The sequence below is a fragment of the Numida meleagris genome, chromosome 9 (assembly GCF_002078875.1).
Source record: "Numida meleagris isolate 19003 breed g44 Domestic line chromosome 9, NumMel1.0, whole genome shotgun sequence".
In the NCBI taxonomy this organism is placed as follows: domain Eukaryota; kingdom Metazoa; phylum Chordata; class Aves; order Galliformes; family Numididae; genus Numida; species Numida meleagris.
In genome coordinates, this window is record NC_034417.1 from 10388666 (window position 1) to 10410425 (window position 21760).

Sequence of the window (21760 nt, forward strand, 5' to 3'; positions counted from 1 at the left end):
TACGTTTAACAGGATATATTTTTAAATCATTTCTTAAGGTTTTTAATGCATGTATACATGAAAATTTATATTAAAAAATTAAAAAGGAAAAGTCTCGTTTGTTTAGAGTAACTCTGAAGTGCACAAATATTGACAAAAGCTAACAAAAAATACAGCTCTGCTTTTTTTTTCTTTTAAATAAGTAGTGCTGCAGTTACTTAAGAGCTGGCAAATTAAAGCAATTCTCTGAGGTTTTAGAGTTTCTCACAAAAAGGACAACGTTTTATATACATAGTTCTGATGTGCAAGTATGCAATCAATATGTACACTTACATTCCTAACTGTTTACATCATTCTAGAGTATTCACAGTAGAATCAAGCTTAAGGTTAGAAATGTGAAAAGGCCATAACAGTGAAAGAATGAAGATAAAAATCAAGATATGCCTTGGGAATTGTAGACATTTTAAACTACTTGTTAATAGATTTCAGATGACTAAGCTAGAATTTAATTTTGGAGCAGACTAAAAATATAGTTGTTTTTTTAAATAAATGGTAATGCAAGTATGCTTTTAAATGGTTTCACAGATGGCAGTATTACCACAAGCATTATTCATCGATCTGATTTAAGCAATAGTACTGACCAGAAGGAGCTTGCTTGCAGAGAAGCTGCTGCAACCATCCCCATAACTTGAAGTGACTACATTTGTCATAGTTTTGCATGTTTATTTGCCTTCCCATAACTACTTTGTTCTTATAAAAAGAAAACCAGTTTTCTTAACCCATACTACTTTACGTGGCCACTTCCACTGCTCGCTGTTCGTAAGAAGTGTAAAAGAGAATATATGCAGCTGAGGATTTCACAGATGATGCTGAGATCTCAGATACTTCATGGTCATCAAACTTAAACCAGCGCTGTTTCGAGGCATTTTTGCAGTAGGCGGTGTAGTGCCCCCCGTCCAACCCACCATAATGATTCTGCAAAAGGGAAAAAGAGAAGGAAAAATTGACAGCTTTGAAAGCTTCCATTTCTTACCTGGTCAAGAAAAATGAAGTAGAATGTGAGATTCTAAACTAAATACTGATCATTCATTTTAGAACATAACTTTATTTGCGACCGTAGTGACCAAAAAAAGTCTTAGCACAAAGATCACGTAACTTGAAATGTGAATTACTTACTGATACTGAAAATAGATTGTATCTCTTCAAATTATTCTTTGGACCAATAACATACTGTGAAAGGTCAAGAGTTTCCAATGGGAAATCTACAGAGGTCTGAAGCTTTTGCTTCCATCTTCCATCATAGGAAAATCTAGAGAATTAAAAAGCATTAAAGAGTTACAAGTCATTCACGAGCTACTTAGGAATGTTAAGCCACGTGTGTGTTTTCCCTGTTCTTAACCCAGGTATGATATCAACTAAAGATTAAACTGAATCACAAACAGTTCCTGCTCACGCGTGTGCTTCTGAGCACAAGTGACAAGAGGTGGCTTGCAGAAGTGCTTTGTGAACTACAGCCCAGTAGAACAGGCAGCAGGTGAAAACACAGTTCCTGCAATATTGCCACTGGAAATATATCTGGAACTTTCTCTAATTAAAAATAGCGAGTGACTGCACTAGAACAACCAATCTTCCTCAAATCCTGGTCATTTCATCCTAATTCATTTCCGCTAATTGCTGTTTCACTTACCGTTTCAGGTGCACAAGAAGCACAGGTGGTAATTTCCAAATTTCTATTTTTTTCAAAGAATCCCTTCGAGTTTTGCAATGGCTACAGTAAAATCTGTTGTTATCAGTGAGCTTTTCCTCTTTGGAGAATAATCTAAGGCATTCCTTAAAAAAAGAGAACACACAAATATGGATTATGAAGGACAGGTGCTTTAGATAATGGAATAAATAACGTTTATTTCCTATTTGCTTGTTAACTTGCAGCACCTTGCTTGTTATCTGCACACCATGTTTCACAAAGGTGCAGAAAACTGAGCTAAAGATACCTGTCAAAGTTTTACTGCATGTATTGATTATCTGCTAGTTCTTCATAGTATACCTACAATATTAAAAAAAAAATCATTTATACCATGACCTACAAGAGCAAATACTGGATGTCTTTTCTGACACCGTGGCTTCAATATTTCCATCCTGCTTGTGTTTTAAAATTCTTAAGAAGTGATCTAATTTAAAAAAAAAGAATTAATAACAGATCTGTCAGATCTGTTCACATTTCACATTAGCATAGACTAAGCTGGAACACTGATAACTCCTTCAACAAAAGGCTGAGCACAGAATCACAGAATGGCTGAAGTTGGAGGGGTCCCCTGGAGGCTGTCAGGGCCACCTCCTGCTGGCTGTCCAGGACCACGTCCCTCTCCAACAGGGGAGACTGCACGACCTCTCGGGGCAGCCCGTTCCAGCACAAGCAGCATCATAACGAAGCCAAAGAGAAGTGTTTTTCATGTTTATCTCTAGTGTCAGCTTACCTGCAGTGTGCATTTACTGGTGGATGCAAGTGGTAAGGACAAATACATGAAAGCCTCAAAGGTCCGGGACTTCTTGTGACATGTGAGACACTGCACTGTTGATTTGAACTGGCCTTGGAAGAGTGCCACAATGATGGACTCGTTGAGCTGTTTGTGCTTCTGCCAGGCGAGTTCTGCTGCTCTCAGGTCATCGAGATGATCGTTGTTTTCTTCCTTGTACCTTTTCCTGTTGTCAGCCTATGTAACAGATATTTGAACACCAGAACCATATATTAACATACATAAAAATAGGAAGAATATTTAAATAACATTTAAATGTGTTAAGATAGCCATCTGTCTGAGCTTTCTTCCACAGGTTTCTTCCTCTGTTCCCATCAATATCTTATACTTTACAAAACTGAATTCTATAATCCCAAATACTTGCATTTCCTTGTATACAACGTTGCAATAACAGAAGCAGCAGTACGTCTCCACTGCAAACTAATGTAGATTTTAAACAACTTCTGCTTTGGGACTGATACTGTTTTCTTCCAAAAGTCACCTGCTACCCACCCCTAACAGCAAGCCACGTTGGTAATGTAAGACTTGCCAGCCAGAGGGCTGTCACAGAAATGGGACTTTGTCTCCAAAGAGCCATGGTGAGCTTAACCTGCATTTGTGCTCACTTTTTCAACTGTACCCAGAAGGTGCTTTAAAAAAAAAAAGTTCATTATTTGCACTAGCACACAACTTAAATCCTCTTATGAAGTATAAGATATTTTAAAATTTACTTCTCTTGCTCATTTAGCAGATGTGTGACTCATAACATATATGGCTTACTTTATTTAGGTCTTCATGCAAGCCGTCCATTAGAAAGAGAAGCAGTTCCTGGGAGTCTTGCTGGCTATATCCTGCAAACTGGTCGTTAATCTTCCCAATTGTAATTTTGAAGTCTTTTGGACTGATATATTTATACTGTCCTGTCCACAAAGCTTTCATTATTACTCCAAACTCCTCAGCCACTTCACCTTTATGCCCCAGGAAATTGGACCTACACAGTTAAACAGATGGAATAAAAATAAAAAAGCTGTTAGTCTGAATCGAAATTTCTGTCTGCTTTTATGCTGTCACTTAAATATTCAAATCTGGTCTGACAGAAGATACTGCTGCTTCCAGCCTGTCACGCCAACTGCTACAAGTGTTCTCCAATCAACTAAAACCAACCAACGCCTGTGTATGAATGCACTCAGCACAGCTGAGTTCAGACTGCCCAGTAAAGCCTATTCTGTCCCGCAGCTGCATTCTGAGAAACCTCTGGAAAAAATACCCAGCATTATTCATCTGACTTTACAGTTGTTAATTAAAAAAAACCCACTTTTTATCCTTCAGTTGTAAATTAAAGGATGAGAATAAGAGATTGTTACCTGTTAATATCATCTTGATACAAGTTTCTGTTAAAATACTCAGCCAGGTGAGGTGCGTTGCACAGACACTGTAATATGGAGTTCATATAGCAAGTGTTCCCTAGGTTACGGAGTCCTGTAAGAGCTGGTCCCGATCCCCCAAACACAGGATTAAGGTTCCTAATCTGTGATGCAGAGAGTCTTGAAATTTCTGTTTTAGGGTAATAGACTGGTCTGTAAAGAAGGATTTTATTTTTTTTTTTAGCAGTCTGAGACTTGACAAGACCATGCACATAACCTAACAGAACCACCTTCCCTCACAGGCAACAAAACATCCCAGCACAAGAAGTCACCCCAAGGGCATCGTTTAAGGTACTGAAAACGAGTTAATGAAACAGTGACAAGTCTACATACGTTGGGCTGAAGTACGGGCTAAATCAGCATTTATTTATTTTAATTAAATAAATAAATTAACGGCTAGTTCTTCATGTTTAAAAATTAAAAACACTGCATTTCACAGAGTGAAAATGCCAGAAGACTGGCATTTACTATGTTAACACAAATACCAATACCTAAAAAGCAGCTGTCATCCAATGACACTGTGACCTCTGAAATTCATGTTAATAAATAATAATTACATTAATTCTCAAATGATATCTGTCCATGCATTTAAGAAAAACTCTCTTGTATTCTTTCAAATCCACTTAGAAAATATTGATTTCAGTGAGTTAAAGACCAAATCATCCTATATGCTATAACTGCCCATGCTGCGATGTAAGTTATCAGACATACTTATTTTCACGATTGACAGCAGGAGTTACAGGAATTCTTTTCTTCTCTTCCTCCTGAATGGCTTGGGTTATATCTGGGGACGAGTAGGAGCGCTTCAGTTTGGAGTGCTCCCGTTCGCGTTCAACAGTCACCTGTGGCTTGGGTTTGCGAGTTGGCGGGGTGGCTGGAGGGGTGGACGAGGGAGCCATCTCTGGTGGATACATCTGAACAGTATTCGTTGGCGAGTGATAGTAACGAAAGGTTCCAGTGATTGGATCCAGAAACTTTGGGGGGAAAAAAAAAGAGTTTTAAAGCTAGGTCAAGATCTGTCACGAACCCTATCTACTTATAAAGTACTGCAAGAACAATACACGAGTTTCTTAAACACTGAGACCTTAACAGTAGTTACTGTCCTCAATACTTAGTGGATTCAATTTAGTGGAAGGTGCCACTTTCACCAACATGCATTTAAACAGCAACTCCTTACTGGTAGAATAGGCAGATGAGATTCCCTAATTTAATTACAAAAAATTCAGAAAAAGTTCAGAAAATAACCATGTGTGGAAATTGAAGGGACAAAAATAAAGATCTCACTTAGAAATGTGACAACTGAATGGCACTGCGAAATTGCACACCTGACTTAATTATGACATCAGAATAGAAAGTTACCTTTGCCCAACCTGCAGGCAGTCCTGGTATTATCCTCCCCATTTCTTCACTTCGCGCTCTCATCAGTGGCTCCCGCTGAGACTAATAAATACAACGGAAATGTAAGGTACATACAGTTACCTACACAGAGCAGCAAGCTGCCTGTGACTTCCCTATGTAGTTGCATGATTGAATGCAAAACAGATCAATGAGAAATCTTTCATTATAGCTGAAAATGCAACTCACTGTAGGACAGAAAAATGGCAATGTAATACTACTGTTTTGTATCACTCAACCTAGACAAAAGCCGTATGCTGACATGCTCCAGGAAAAGGAAGACAATTCAGCTTTGCAATAGCCTGACTACTCCATTCCTCCCCTAGATAAGCCACTCTGTTAGAAATATGTGCTTTTGTTAAACACACAGCAAAGATCTTTTCTAGCTAGTACGCAACAGAGTACACGAGGTGACGAATGAGTGTGGAACACTTGTAAACGCTATCAGAAGCATACGAAAATTTCTAGTGAAAGCTTCACAAACTTTTTGCAGATGAATAGGACAAAATAAAAGCAAACAGCTATGAGCACAACACAAGTCTTTTCTTAAGATCATGACTTTGAAAATTAAAGTGAGGTAGAATTTAACGTGAAATAATAATCACAAAGCATCTGCGCTTGATTGCTGTTGGCTACACGAAACACAGTGTATTTACTTTAAGTCTTTCAGTATCTTGTTCAGAATCCTCTCTAAGGGGTCCTGGCTTTTGAGCTCCACTGTCTGGTTGTCCTTTAAGCTCAGTTTGCTGCAAAAGATTTTGAGAGAAGGCTTTCAATTTTCATCTAGACTGTCAGTAAAGGCTGATAAAGCAAAATAGGGAAGCAAAATTGAATTTTCTTTTTTCATTGTTGATAAATGAAGTCATTACAGCAGCTATCTACACATCACTTTTTGTATTCCTAATCTACACAATGATTTTTTTGAATTGCCTTCGTACCTGAATGTTGTGTTACATAAGACAGACTTACTACTGCTTTGGTCTCAGCAAACAAAATAGATTGGTGCTTACTTCCCTTCCAATACAAGCCAACAAAATCCTGTTATATCACTGCTCATGCAGCTGGGGGTACTACAGAGTTGGTTATGATAACGTGATTCTGTCCTTAGAATTTGTTACCACAGTATAGTGTATGTTATAGACTGGTGTGAGAGAGAAAATGCTGCCGTGGATCTACAACTGAACCAGAGGATGGCAGACTGAACCATCCATTCTACCTTCACGATGGTCATTTTTATGTTCCTGTGGGGACTCCATGCTGCCCACCTACAAGCAAGAATTGAGCCAGTTTAGGCTGTCCTGTGAAACTACTTGATTCTTGGTTTCAACTATCTCCTATACCTTTATGTAACAACAGCAGGCCTACATAAGATTCCAATACTGTGTATATTTAAAATTTGCATTGATGCTACCTCACTTCAGGAGGCACTGAAATCACCCTGAATATTCCACGCTCCCCTTTTTGCTGACCTTGCCTGGAGATGCATCACCCAGCACACGTCTCTGTGTCTCTGGTGTTCGTGTTCCTTTTTCTCTTTCTTCTATAGCTATTTTGTCAGTTTCCATCTTTTTTGCGCCAATGCTTTCTGGTTCATTTTTGTTTTGCTTTTTTGCTTCTATTGCTTCTTTGCGCGCTTTTTCTTTTTCCTTCTCCTCCTGTTCTCTTTTTATCTGCTCATCTCTCTCCTTCTGTTCTCTCTCCTCTTTGGATTGCTGTAGCTTTTCTTTGCGTTCCTTTTCTCTCTGTTCTTCCTTTGCTTTTTGCTCTTGTTCTTCTTTTTCTCTCTTGAGCCTCTCTTTTTGCTCTTCCTGCTGTCTCTCCCGCAGTTCTTTTTCTCGTTTGTTTTTCTCCATCAGGGCAGCAGTTTCCGCGTGTACGCGGCTTTTTTCTTCTTCTGTCAGAACGCTCTTAGCATCAAGTGATGGCTTTGTGGACCGGTCCGGAACCACTCGGCCATTCTCAATAGGCTGGCTGTCACCGAGTGTACTTTCAGCTCTGGGTTTATTATCATCAGATATTTTTATTGAAGGCTTTGTAGAACGATCAACCTGTAACAGGAAGCACAGAGGAACAATTCACTAGAGCTACTGGTGCTCTCTTGGCCGGACTTCCAAGTCAGATGCATGAAAGAATAAAGATCATATAAAGTTGATTTCTGCCAGACAGAGAATCAATTTCAATTTCAGTAAATCTGGTAATTCAGATTGCTTGTTAGTAAAATCAGGTATTCATTGAATTTCCAGATGTGAGGTAAGAGTCAACAAGCCCTAAAGAACCGTAAGCACAGAACTAAGCACACATTACTGCAACTCAGGTCTTCATTTTCAGGCTTTCAAAGGTGAATGTTTTAGGGCAATCAGGCAGCCTAATTTGGGCAGGGCTCTCTCAATCACATGTTCTGTCACCTAATTAAGGCAGATGTGCCTGATGGGAAAAGGTATTTATGACTGACTTCTGTTCAGACCTAGGAGAGCAGGTTGTCTTAATGCCAGAGTAGAAGTTCTGAAAAAATGAAGAATAGTTCAAGGAAGAAAATAAATAAGATCTTAGCTGAAATCTGTGTTAAAGAAATTATCTAGAAAGGCAGAAGCAAAGAGCAAATATTTTTAGCCTTGTCTCCCAAGGAAAACAAGTTATTTTAGTGCAAGGACTCTATGAAGGTGTTTTTAGAAAGTTTCATACCCGTGAGAGGAAGAAACAAGTCCCCATGCTTTCAGTACTAGACAAGGAGTAACGAGTCACCTAAATGTTTTGCTGTTTGAAGGAAGATACGGTGGCTGGAAAGCAGAGCTTTGGAGTAGCCAAGGTAAGCCGTGGTTTAGCTGCCCTTCCTGTTTTATCATCTGTATATTTTCATTGGAAAAGCTTGCTTATAGAATTTCTGAATTAATAAGCAACTGCTGACCTTTACTTTCTGCTGTGCTTGTATAGAAATCCTCAGCAAAAACTCTGCAATTGCATCAAATATATTCAGCTTCATAAAGCTCTGTGGATTATTTACTGTAGCTTCACAGACCTCTAATAGTCTCTATACCAATATTCTTGTTTACAAGGCTTAAACAAATACCAAGAACATCTCTCTGTGGAATTAGGCTTCTGCATATGATAGATTAACCTTGTACTGAATTTGAAAGAAAGGAGCACAGCTTACCTCAGGGATGCTTCTTGTAATCGATGCTGGATTAACTACAAATGAGCTGTCAGATTTTGGAACAGCGGCACCTTCTACGCTTGGTCTGTTCAGTGACCTTAGTCTCTCTTCCAAATTAGCTCCTGTTTCTTCATTATCAACCACTTCTGTTGGAGAAGGCTTTATAGGGGCAACAGGTGGAGCAGGAGCTGGCTCTTCCAGAGATGGATATGTAAAATCCACTGGGACAGGAGGGAGAAAAAACACAAGATAGCTCTTACAACAACAAATTAACCCTCAAATTTACGTTTGGAAATCTAGCCCAAATCAAAACAAGGCCATCTCAAACACATTTGAATGATGTAACATACAGTAGTTAGAGACGTTTTTATACTTACAAGACACAGTTACTGCTTCACTCCTGCTGTGCTGGGGTGGAGTTACTTTAGCATTTGTTGTGTACTGGGGAAAACAAAGGAGCCAGTTCTCATAGCCTCCTTCTAGAACCAGAGGTTCATTCTGCAGTATAGTTTTACTTTCCCACTATAAGAAAAAAGTTTGAAATTAAATGATCTAAACATAGTGTGGGATTTTTCAATCTTAACCACATTGATGAAGTTTCTATTTCTAGTCATTAAATTATAAAGTCAAGTGACAATCCTCTGTGCAGAAAAATATTTTTATTCTAACATTTACTTCAGCAGCTTATCTAACAAGTTTGCTCAGTGATTAGGGACACCGGTAAGCATCGTGTTAACTTTCTGAAAAGCCCTTCAGAGTTCAGCCTCCAGCTCGGCCTCCTCCCGAGGTCCTTAATATTCAAACATGAACAAGGCACAGAGGTTTAGGAACTATTCTGTAAAGCAGTAAAGAGAGAACTGCCTCAACTATCTTTGTACTTAAAGTTTACCAGCTAACCGCTGGGGAGTAGAATCATTCTGCTCTTTGCCTATTTAATGAATTATTTCTACTACTACCGCATAAGCAGGGGAAGTAAAGCCTCTGACTATACTTCTGCTATCAAAATAAGCAGCCTTTGAAAAACTGAACCAAGATGTTTGCCTAGAATGTCACTGTCTCCACATACTTTGTAATTATAGGTGCTTTAAGACCACCTTATTTATTAAGATGAAATAATATAAAATATGAAACTTGCCAACCTTAAAAAGTGCATCTTTCAGACTCTGAAGAGTTGTTCCTAGCTTTAAATCTTCTGCAGAACTAAACCAGTCTAGCAGTACAACATAATCAAAATGTCCTCTCTTCTTCCATGGATCTTTAGAATCCTCTGGGAGTCTGGCTTCAATCCAACTAGCAGTAACTCTGAAATGTATCAATATGCGTTTAAATGACATGTACAAGCAACACTTTGTCCAACAATATACAAAACCATGTACATTTATGTGCTTAGATAAAATGGCTTTAAGTACATGCAAGAACAGAGTCCAGATATGTTTCAACAGTTCATATGTATCAGGGACTCTGAAACTGAAGTGCACAAGCTGTAAAAGCATAAGATCTCTCTAATGCAGAGTTAGCTTTGTATTTGTTTTAAGAGAATGCGAGAAACACTACTTTTACAGAAATTAAATGTTTCATTATCATTTAACATTTATTCCATACCCAGGACTGATAGCTTCTTCTGGGACACTGACAGATCTTGGAATACATGACTCCTGGTAGTCCTTCAAGCTTCGAGCATCCATTATAATCAATTCAATGCTTTTGTCTGTCATCATTGCAAACAGTTTCTCAGCTGTGACTGTTCCTTAAAATACAAAAGCTGTTAGATGCTAAAAGCTACACTGTAAATGGAGATAGCTATATCACTTCTGGAGTAATCAGGAGTGCAAACAGACGACACAGAACAGAAAAGCGTATAGAATATGTTAATATATGTTCTTCCCACAGAGCCATGGAGCTGAGACACTGCAGAGCAGATCGACTCTTTTGCTCCCACTACTGTAGTCATTAACAGCAAACCTGCTGAATTTGACATTACTAGACACTTTGGTGATGAGTTAGTTTAACTTGCCATGGTCTCATTTAGTGTAAGCTATATAGGCAAGCGAGCTACATACTGCAGATGCTCTCTAGGGTTCTCAGCTGAAGAGGAACGTTTGCACATTTATTACAAGAAAAACAGAAGGCTGGGACAGGCAGGGGAAATTTCTTATTTAACTGAAAAAGCTGACACGCTTCAGCCTTGCCTAGAGTTTTTCTTATTAGTTGAAGAGACTTTTTTCTTCGTTTAACCACTCTAGTTATTAAATTAAAAAAAACAACAAAACAAACCTCAGGACACCTTTCTAAGCTCAAGTGATGAGATGTAAATACAGAGCTTTATGACTGAGCTGCTATTACTGAAATACAGGATAGCAAAATTTTATCCAGATATTCAGACAGTGAAATAACTTGAAAGAACTGCAGCTGCAAAAGTGATGAGTGCATAGGTGTATGGAGACTCTTTTCCACACCTGGGTAAATGTTATCTCTTACCACTCAAACTCTCAGACTGATCCTTTCCTTCCAGTGAATTCTTCCTCTCGCCATTAATCTGTGTTGTAAGGAGGGGAAAAAACAGTAAGTTAAATTAAGATCTAATAGTCAGAACCAAGGTGGCCAACAGACACTGACTCTCATACAACTTGAGGGAAACTGGCCAAACTACACCACAGGAAGAAGTCTAGCAAAAGGAAGCCTCTTTATAAGTCCATCTTAGGTAAGACTTAGAGGTTGGTAGGACTCAACCTTTTGAGTTATCTTTGGAAAAGGGTAGTGGGGGGCATAAACTAAACACCACAATATGACTCTGAGCTAGAAATAGCTACTAATAAATACCAAATGGTAGATTAAAACTATAACTGATCTAGAAAATTTGTAAACATCTTCAATTACCCTTTGGCTTTTTCCTTTGTAATCTGCTGTACTTTCTGATGAGCCTTTGGCCGGACTCTTTCCATCATCTTTTGGTTCTTGCTTTTTCTGTAGCTCCTGTCTGTCCCTCTCTTCAAGTTTTTTCCGTACTTCAGCTTCCTCATATCTATGGAAACAGAAGAGTGTTGTGGGTTTTTTTTTCCCCTCCAATATCACATAATTAGCTACCCTTAGTTAATTGCCAACAACAACAGCAAGTCCTGGGATGGATGGTGGAAATACTCCAACACCCTTGCAACAAGTCCCCATTTTCCTCCATGACTGCTTGCATTGTTTCTCCCACTCTTGGGATGCTTTTCTTATCCTATTCCACAGCCATTACTTTTAAGGCTTAAAATTTTTTTCTTAAAACCTGTTGTCACTAGATGCAGTAGGTTTTTCAACTCATTTCATAGAAGCAGGAGTACAAAGCGGTCACTTTTAAGTAAACTTCAGTATTGTAACAGTCATCCAAGGTATTTTATGTGGTTTTGCAACAGTGCAGGTAATAGTTAGAGAACCGAGATAACTTTCTGAACTTCCTTTTTTTGAGAAGCTGGATCAGAACTACCTGCACAGCAGCAGTCACCTTCAGGGTGTAAGCTGATGTTACAGTTCTGTTATGCCCTCACCTGTGCCCCTGCTGTTTATTTCAAGTTCTGAGACAACAGTGACATCAATGCAAGAATCACACTCAAAATTTTTTGTGGACTGAAGTCTTGCATACAGGTGTCCCTTTCAGTAAGCCTCAGCCGCTTGCCTGTGTAAGGACAATCACAGAACTGTAAACCAGTGGCCTCCGTACCACAGCTTTTAAATCAACTTCAGGCTTGTAGTCACAATGCTATCAAAGAGCATTCTATTTAATACAATTGAAAAGATAAGGGTTACTAGTGTTCCACAAAATAACAAGTGTTTTAAATTAACAGTGTTGATGACTGAGCCAAGTAGTAAGGCTTGAGAATTGCACTGCGTTAGTTACTGCTCGTTCTAATTACATGTTGACTAATAAGGACTAAAATGACCACTACTATGCAGCTTTATTTCATATTAAGCACTGCATTAATAAACTAGATTGTGACATCAAATTCTGCCGCACACCCTGCTCCACTAATTGGCCGCTCGTAGGAAGTAGGCTGCAAGCCTAATTTTATTTCTTAAGCAGACTTCTAATTTACAGTGTCTTTGCCAAATCAAGAACAGAGCATTTTGTTGTTCTTGGAAGTTAATGGCACTAAGGCATATTTACAGTTTCCACTGAGTTCGGTTAATATGGGATATCTACCGATCAGCTTCCCATTTACCCACTGATAGACCTCTGAAGCACATAGTAGCTCATTCATGGAGGTATTCCTAAGGCTGTACAAACAATGTTTCAGCAGCTCTACTTAGAGTTAACAATTAACAGTAAAATTATTTGCTGGCCTATGGCCTGGAAGAGAAATTACACAAATAATTTCTATGAAACCACTTCTGTAGCTACACAGAGTCATGTTTCATCTGTCCTCCCTTTAAATAAATACGCATTTTAGTCACAGTAATTGAAAGTTATTCATTGCGTCAACTTTCAAAACTCAATTTATTTCATAAAAAGCTACTACACAATAAATCTCTAAATTGTATTTTCTATAACTCTATCAGAGAGTCTACTCTCTCAGTGGATTTGTGTTGAATGGCAAGGCCTAATGAAAAATAGGGACTAGTTAAAGGTTGTTTCATATATAATATCATCAGATGTCTTTGGGAAGTCTTTTTTCTATATACATGTAGCTACACTCTTATTTCATCGTTCTCCTAAACTGACTTTTTAGATTAAGCTCTTCAAAAGGCATAGGGTGGGTAAGCTTTCACAGTAATGTGGGTGTGTGGGGAAGGGGAATGTGCCTGGCTGATGGGAGAGAGTTTAAGAGGTGGGGAAGGGGCAAAGAAAGCCAGCAGCTCAGGATGTGAATAGCAAGTAAGGCTGGAAGCACAACAAACTGTACTATCACGTAGGATTGAGTCCACCTTACAACATACTGTCAAAATTTCATGGCTTATGGCATAAAGGCTTAGAACTCAAGCATTGTAAATGAGCTACCAAAAGCCCCTTAGAATCAGCTCGGTTACATACTGCCAAACCTGCATTTCCATACAAGTGTCTGCAAATGGTAAAGAAAATCTGTTGCAACTACCTAAAGAACTGTGGGGGGGGGGGGGGAGTCACTAGAAATGTGTTTTGTTAGTACAAACCAAGCCCATATTAGGAGGGCTTTAAGCACACGCAAATACTAGTAATGTTCATCAGCATATTTGGTCCCAGGTGACTGTGATGAAAAGGGTGAGGAAGAGGAAAAGGCTCTCAATCTGTCCTAGCGCATATACAGTTTATCTTGTGGTTTGTTTTTATTAGTCATTAAACAAAACTAGGAGACACTATCAATAAATCACAGTGCTAAGAATGACAAGGTAACACAGATAGTGGCAAGTTACTGGAATACATGATGACAAAATGATCTATAAAAGCACACTATTGTAGGTAAATTATTTAAGCTGTCAGTAATTTCAGGTATCTAAATGCTACTGCAAGCACAATCCCTTACTAATATGTAGCAATACAAACCTGAAACTGTGCATGCATAGGCTTCAGGTTTATTGAACAACATTATCTGCTGTATTCACATACCTGAGTTTAAGGCTGTCTGAGAGTCTTTCAGCTTCTTCAATAGCTTTTTTTAAATTTGTAGGCCCAAGAATGGAATGGAAATAATCCTAGAATTACAAGCATCAGCCCACAAATTAACAATACAGCTTAATGATGCCTACTTCTGTGCATATCAAGAATAGCTAATCTGCAGAAAGACTGTATTATAAGGATGATAATTTCTACAGAAGAAACCATTTTGAGTCAAGTATTTTCCCTTCAAACATGAGTTTGTAATTAATGCTGTTCTATAGCGCTAATACAGACAAGGCAGTTGTGTTCAGTAAGAGATGGCTCTAGTTGCAAAACTAAAAGCAAAAATGCACATTCGTGCATTTTCAGTGAAAGAGGCTTGAAATGAATAAAAAACACACTCCCACAATCCCCAAACTCCTTAGTGCTGTCCCAAAAGATGTTAGAAAGCAAAAGATGACAGGATTAACTTTCCATGAAAAACATTCACATATCTGACTATTTATGAATGTTATGTGTAATTGATAAGAGCAAACTGTAAAAACAAGAATAAACTTGTCAAAAATAGGAAGGAAAAATGTCAGCGTAAGTGAGGCAATTTATGTACTATCAGCGTAACCCTTTGAACGTGTGTTAGGATAACTTTCTGTACTTCTAGCACTTCCACTAATGCAGAAAAGGTCAGTCAGAAAGCTTTTATACCTGTTGCTGCTTAAAATCAGGTCTCTTTTTAATAAAATTATAAACAGTCACATATTTCATATATAGGATGTAAGCTTTTTCTTCATCTCGGTCCAATCTGCTTTCTTCTGCGGCTTTGAAAATCTTAAGGGCGCTCTGCACATAACTGAAATCAGAGAAGAGGTGTAAAGTACGTGATTGTTGTCTTGTCCCCAGACACCTTCTAATTGCAAGATGCCATTTCAAGTGTTCACAGCCTCTGCCCAGGCATTGTTTGGTTTTTACCATCTTAATACAGAACTTCCACTAAACATGAATTAGAATCATGCTCCTCCAAATGACGTTTCTCTTTGCTGGTTTGTTTACTAGCCTCACTTAAAATCTTCTGTATTGAAAGAGCATGCTGTGATGTAGGAAAAAGTACTCTTTTAAAAAATATTTTGCTGAATACATAAGGAAACAATCTAACTTACATAAGTATCAAAAATTCTATTTACTATATGCTCCTGAGATTTGTATTTTGTATAGTTAATTCCAAATCCCTTAAAACATAGATACCTCTTTGTACTGGTCTTTTCAGGTTTTATTTCTGTCTTCTTGTTGAGATCTTTCAATGAAGTACAGAGATACAGCTCCTTAGGTACAGAAGCCACAGCAGGCATGTTAATGTTGTTATTTATTTCCCTCCTAGGACGGTACAACTTCTTACAAGCCTTTACCAGTAGTTTTCTGGAAAAAAAAAAAAAGCCCATTATACTCCAAAATTCTAATGCAGTTACTATAGTGACCTGTACGTGATTATTGCCTAATCTAGCTCATGTTACATGAATCAACATGAACATAAAACAATCTGGAACTTACACAGTTGAAGTGTAAATTATAATTAATGATTCTAAATGTAATTTGAGCATAGGTAATCACTCACAGCTCCGGTGGTTGATCTGGTCCACTTCAATCTGGTGAAACGTTACTCTGCTACTATAGCACTGGCATCTACGCCTTTGGCATTAATCTATATTACTGCTATTAAAACCAGAATTTCTTATAGAAATATGCCACTATTTAAAACAAACAAACGAAAAAATAATCTCATGCTTACTCTAAGCAATCATTTGTATCAAAAAGCATGAGTGGAAAACAATTCCAGCAGTTAAATATATCACAGAATGGCTTGGGTTGGAGGGGACTCTAAAGCTTCCCCAGCCCCAACCGCTGCCGTGGGCTGGCTGCCCCCAGCTCAGGCTGCCCAGGGCCCACTCAGCCTGGCCTTGGGCACCTCCAGGAATGGGGCACCCACAGCTCTGGGCAGCAGTGCCCAGGCCTCACTGCCCTCTGAGTAAAGAGCTTCTCCCTCACATCTAACCTCAGACTCCTCTCTTTTTAGTTTAAAGCCATTCCCCCTTGTCCTATCAGTACCAGACCATGAAAAAGTCGCTCCCCCTTCTGCTCGTAAGCGCCCTTCAGGTACTGCAAGGCTGCAGTGAGGTCTCCCTTCTCTCCTCTGGGCTGAAGGAGAACAGCTCCCTCCTACACCCAATCTTCCTTGCCAAAGGGGGAATAGTGCTTAAATTGCAACTACTTAAATGTTAATCATTCATAACAGTCCTCTTTTATCTATTGTATGTATTATTCATGCATGACTGGCTAAATAGGTACCAGTATAAATTAATCCTCCTCAATTGATAGAATTATTTGAAACAACGCTAGGTAACTTGTCAAGAATACAAGCAGAATAATAAGGAAAACAAGGAGGAAGGAAATGCTGACTTAAGAATGTTCATCTATCCAGCAAGTTTATTCAACTATAAAGTCAGTAAATATATTTTCAGAAACCATCTGACCTATCTGTACCGTGAATTTTGTGCTGGATAATCATCGTATGACTAGCCTAACACAAGCCCTGCACACAGATGCTCTACTAACGGCAAGGTGACTCGTTACGTGTTGGTAAGACACGGGAAGGTTAAAGCGGACTGAAGTCTGCTCGAAACATCTCGGCCATGCTGTAGGTGTTGGACTCCCAGGTACAGTCGTCTTTCTGTGGCCTCTGGGAAGCACTCCCAAGCAGTGGTTACACACTTATGCAGAGCTGGCCAGAAGAGATTGTTAGATCTTCTCAGCTGACATTCTGTGTGTAGCAGTCACAGAACTGCAGAATTAAAGGGGCTGGAAGGGACCTCAAGAGACCACAAAGGCCAACCCCCTGCTTAAGCAGCTTCCCTACAGTAGATTGCACAGGTTGATGTCCAGACGGGTCTTGAGTATTTCTATAGAAGGAGACTCCACCACCTCTCTGGGCAGCCTGTTCCAGTGCTCTGTCACCCTTACTGTAAAGAAGTTCCTCCATGTGTTTGTATGGAACTTCCTGTGTTCAAGTTCTAGGCCATTACTGCTTGTCCTATTGCTACAAACCACCAAGAAGAGCCGGGCCTTATCCGCTTGCTTCCCACTTCCCTTTAGATACTTATAAACATTAATCAGATCCTCCCCTCAGTCTTCTCTTCTCCAGGCTGAACAGACCCAGGTTACTCAGCCTTTCCTCACAGGGAGAGACCCTTTATCATCTTTGCATCCCTCTGCTGGACTCCTTCTAGGAGATCCCTGTCTTTTTTTGAACTGGGGAGCCCAGAACTGGACACGGTCCATCAAGTCTCGTGCAGACAGTCCAACTACAATGTCTGCATATGCTATACAGTAAGCTATTTTAGCCTTTGGGGATGGCAGGGGAAGAGGATGGGCCTTCCTATGGCACACAGCTGTTACCAGCTAGGTAACATAGTGCTTAGACACAGATGCTGCCCTTGCAAACTCTAGAATTATACAGCATTTGTCCAAACTTAGAACATTTGTCAAAAACCGTTCCTTAGGAGACTGCATTCCATGTAATTCCAGGAAGTAAATCATAAAATCCTCAAATACTAATTTTAGCACGTAAAATTAGGAATTCATACTATACCCCATGCATCTGCCCTACCCAATATAAGATGCCTTATGCTTAGCTTTAACTCTCAGGACGTACTTAATTGCCGAAAACAAAGCAGAAAACTAATCAGAAGTTCTACGTTCAGTAGAAATGAAACAAAACACATCCAACTGCTAGCTAAAGGACCTTCCCAATCTAAACACTTTCTTGTCTAATGCAAAGATGTATTTGTTTTTAAATAATCTTGCAGAATTACAAGGAGAGGCTTTACTTGTGCTAAGATCTTAGAGCTGCACGTCTAATCCTACCTTCAAAACACATATTTAACTGGCAACCTCAAACTGCAAATAGACTTTTTCTTTGAAGCTCTAAGTCTCTTCTAAATATATCTTCAATGTTTGCTGTTATGTAATCGGTATTTTCTTAATCTTAAGTGGCAAGATTTGGCTGAGTTCTGTCAGAATATGACTAAATACATCTTCTGAAAAAGATGTGAACTTAACATTACTGTGTGTATGAGGAAAAAACAAGACTATGTGGAAAATGATCCACTTAATGAAAGGCAGAAGATGCCTGCAAAATTTCCAGCGTTGCTGACACACCTTGATAATGCAGCTCCTCTGGAACCTCATTTCTACAAATGCAGAATAACGGATAGAGGATAAATCTGAGCTCTGGCTGAGAACGAAAACAGACTTTCTGTATTTTCCCACTCTAGTTAATAAGAGTTAGAACTGAAGGTTTTTAAGCTGCCAAATGCAATACTAAACTTACTTTTATTTCCTTATCTGCAGAAACTTTTACACCTTTCTCAGAAGATGAGCAGCTCCCCATAGCAGCTGATGAATGAGGTATTACTCTTTGACCTCCCATAGCACTGTAATTCATGCAACATGCTGCAGTAAAATGAGTTTAGGATGGATTAGAAATAATACTTTTGGGGGGCGGGGGAGGAGGGAATCAAGTTCTCAACAGCCTACTTAATGGAATTACATGCAGCATGTATCAGATGTTAATATAAGTTTTTAATTACAGCTTCTAATTCGTTCTTCCATGTGAAAGAAAAGTTAGTTCCTTATCTGCAGCCTATAGACTGACGCTATCAGGGTTGGCTGTTCAGAAGGACCCTTAAAACTCCTCAGGCTTTTCCTGCAGTTCAAGGCATGCTTGTACCTTCATGTTCTCTTTATATTATTTTTCAAAGCAGTTACCACTCTGTGAGCTGATGTAGATTCACAAAGATAAACTTCTGAGTTTTGTTCAAGTTGCAGAGGACCTGAATGAACACATCTCTGCATCACCCAAACTGAGACGACCAGAGCTAGTGACCAACAAAGGTCTTCTACTTACAGTGACATTGATCCAAACCAAAGTTTGTGTTATTCTTTAAAAAAGAAAAGTAGCGATAGGAAAATACGAACCAGCTGTTTCAGGGAGCATATCTGGGTCTCTTCTCCATTATTTAACATTGGGAAAAATAATGAACAGAACCAGTGGAATACCATTCTGGATTACAATAGGCTTCTTCTCAATTGCAACGCCTATTAAAACTGTGACATACAGGAAGATACTGCCCAGTTGTTACTGTAAGCTAAGGATAGTAGAAGAAGGAGATGAGCTCTTAACAGCTTTTTAAGCAGAAGCTATCTGCTGTTTGCTGTTTTACCACTGCATTTTGGGCACAGTGCTTCCAGAACACAGTGATTAAAACTTGGAGATGGTGCCTGGTATTCAGCTGATCCTCAGGCTGACTCCATCCCATGGGGGCATGCTTAAGACGCTCGGCTTGCCCAAAAATTGCTAGGTGAGAATCTGATCTATGGCCAGGCACTTACAAATATATGGATTAGTATACAGGTATTCAGACAATGGGTACCATACTTTTGTCAGTCTTCTCTCCCACAACAGAAGCAAACAGGAAACAAAAAGTGTCAATTTTTGCACATGGACATGAGTGCTCTTTTATTGCACTGTATAGAATATTGTATGGGATTCTATACCAACCTAGCCCAAACTGCCCTTACTACTTACACTTTCCAAAAGTTTTCACAACTATTCCTTTTACCTGCTATGGTTCTTATCTTTTTATCATACTATCTTCAACAAATTATTGTTCTGAAGTCAAATGCTGCTGTTCTTTACCAATAATTCACCTGCATTTAAGAAAAACTTTTCATTGGCCTGATATTTTGTTTACAAAGAATTTAGGACTTCAGAATCATCATCAGCTCCTTCATACATAAACATAACCAGCTGATTTTGAACCTCAGTGTTCACAGATATCAGATTCCCAACTGACTAGGTCTCTATGCTTTGTCCAGCAAAATAATTGCAAAAAGGTGTATAGAGTGAAACACGGGGAGATTGCGCAGAACTTGCAATAGCTGGTGTAGGTGTTCGATCCCACTAGAAGAGTTGCAATGAACAGTACTTTCTTATCAGAACCAACCTATTTCAGGTTTGCCAACTATTTTCCCTAAAAACAAAGATCAGATGAAACCATGGGTCTATTCCCACGTTTGGGCCCCTTGTTCACACTCAGGAAAGCTGAAAACAAGGCCTATATCCCAAAAATATAATGGTAATCGTGTTTGGGTATGTAGGGACATTTAGAATACTTAAAATGAGTATTTTTACATGGATGGAGAAGCATACCTCTTGGTAACAGGTTTTTCTACCTTTAATTACGATGCCTGTTTTACTACGGATATGAGTAAGCTTTAAGTGGAATGACAACAGCAAGAACGACGCGCAGAAGCAGTTACACTGCAGGCAGCGCACAGTGCTATGTACTGAGAGAAGTGCTGGTGCTCTCTGTGAGGTCTTGAACTTTCACGCAGGCTCCTGTGCTGCCACAGGCCTCAGCTCTGCAATGTGGTGTGCAGAGGCAGCATGGGGCCTGGTACCGGGCCTGGTGCTTACACTCAGCATCCCAACTGCTGTCCCTGGGCCGTGCCACCATCCCAGCAGCAGGGTGTCACAAGCATGCCCATGGCGTGACAGCACAGCAGTGCACAAGAATGGCTCCTTTTGGGGAATCGAAAGGATTTTTCAGTATGTTAAACTGCTTAACTGACATTAATGGAGGGAGGAGGGGAGGAGGATGCTATGGAGTTAACTTAAAAACAAAAAAAAAGTTAGGTTTTATATACTGAGCTTGAAAGTTCTTCAATCTGAGTAGAAATTGATGCATCTTTACGCCCTCAGATACCGAATTCCGGCCTGCAAGCAGCTGGTGCCAGGGCGGTGACCGAGACTCGGCCCCGGCTCCCGCAGCGGCTCATCCCGCACCGAGGCCCGGCCCGCAGCAATCTGTGACGCCGCACCGCCCGGCCGAGCGCACCCGGACAGCGCCTCTCCGGGCCACCTCCTTCCGCCTGCCCCCGGCCCTTCACTCCTCGGCCGGGGGCTGCGGCTGCCCAAGGTCACAGCGGGGCGTACTGCTGCGGCCCCGCCGCTCTCCCTCCGCGCAGCCCAGCCCCGCCGTCCTCCGAAGGCCGCACCCCCCGCTCCGCACGGCGCGCCCGGGCCCGGGGTCCCCTCCAAGGGCGCCCGCCGCCTCCCGTCGCTGTCGGAGAAGGACGCGAGGCGGTGCCCGAAGCGGGCCCGGCCCCGTACTCACCGCCGCGGGGACGCGCTGCCTCAGCCCGCCGGCCCGGGGCAGGCCCATGTCCGAACGCGGCTGCCGCGGAGACGCTACGCGGCCATGGCTGCTGAGGCGGAACTCGGCGGCGTTCTTCCCTCCTCCTCTCCCTCCCTCCCTGCCGGGCCTCGCTCCCCCGCGGAGGCGGGGACTCTCCGCGGTCCTATCGGGGCGTCGAGGTGCGCGGTGGCTGCGGCCCTTCGCCCCGCCTGGCCCCGCGCTGCCCGGCCCGGGCCGCCCAGAGGCAGCTGAGGTCCGAGGGACGGCCCGCGTCGGTGTGCGGGGAGAACAGGGTCGGGGCGGGGCGAGCGCGTGCTGGAGTCTGTGCTTGTACACAGGGGAAAAGAAGCAGCGGTCCTGGCACCATCCTATGCTGCAGTCCTCTGCAGAATGAAGTCCGCAAAAGACAGATCTTCTCCTTTAGAAAATTCAGGCGGCTGTGAAACCACCGTGAAGGTGAAGAGAATGGGAAAGGTGCTACTGAGTCCACACTGGCTGCT

The 21760-nt window shown here is 40.7% G+C and overlaps 1 protein-coding gene and 1 long non-coding RNA gene across 4 annotated transcripts in view; one reads left to right on the plus strand and one right to left on the minus strand.

Moving 5' to 3' along the window:
* USP8 (ubiquitin specific peptidase 8) overlaps window positions 1-21760 on the minus strand; it is a 24440-nt gene continuing 2680 nt past the window's right edge. Inside the window, exons 1-20 of one of the 3 annotated variants that reach the window (XM_021407062.1) lie at window positions 21240-21397; window positions 15253-15423; window positions 14716-14860; window positions 14023-14108; window positions 11340-11484; window positions 10941-10998; window positions 10065-10209; window positions 9602-9764; window positions 8840-8984; window positions 8463-8683; window positions 6781-7359; window positions 5968-6057; window positions 5276-5356; window positions 4628-4890; window positions 3857-4069; window positions 3273-3483; window positions 2454-2690; window positions 1667-1809; window positions 1156-1288; window positions 1-954 (exon numbers count right to left, since the gene is read on the minus strand). In XM_021407062.1, coding sequence (XP_021262737.1) covers window positions 769-954; window positions 1156-1288; window positions 1667-1809; window positions 2454-2690; window positions 3273-3483; window positions 3857-4069; window positions 4628-4890; window positions 5276-5356; window positions 5968-6057; window positions 6781-7359; window positions 8463-8683; window positions 8840-8984; window positions 9602-9764; window positions 10065-10209; window positions 10941-10998; window positions 11340-11484; window positions 14023-14108; window positions 14716-14860; window positions 15253-15356 — 3348 coding nt within the window. In that variant the 5' untranslated portion in view covers window positions 15357-15423; window positions 21240-21397 and the 3' untranslated portion in view covers window positions 1-768. Of the gene's footprint in view, window positions 955-1155; window positions 1289-1666; window positions 1810-2453; window positions 2691-3272; window positions 3484-3856; window positions 4070-4627; window positions 4891-5275; window positions 5357-5967; window positions 6058-6780; window positions 7360-8462; window positions 8684-8839; window positions 8985-9601; window positions 9765-10064; window positions 10210-10940; window positions 10999-11339; window positions 11485-14022; window positions 14109-14715; window positions 14861-15252; window positions 15424-21239; window positions 21398-21760 lie in introns of those variants that run through there. The other 2 variants (XM_021407063.1, XM_021407064.1) reach the window with 2 other exon arrangements.
* LOC110403620 lies at window positions 5299-21223 on the plus strand. The gene is made up of 3 exons (XR_002441759.1): window positions 5299-5381; window positions 18412-18468; window positions 20825-21223. It is a non-coding gene; the product is annotated as an uncharacterized LOC110403620 (long non-coding RNA).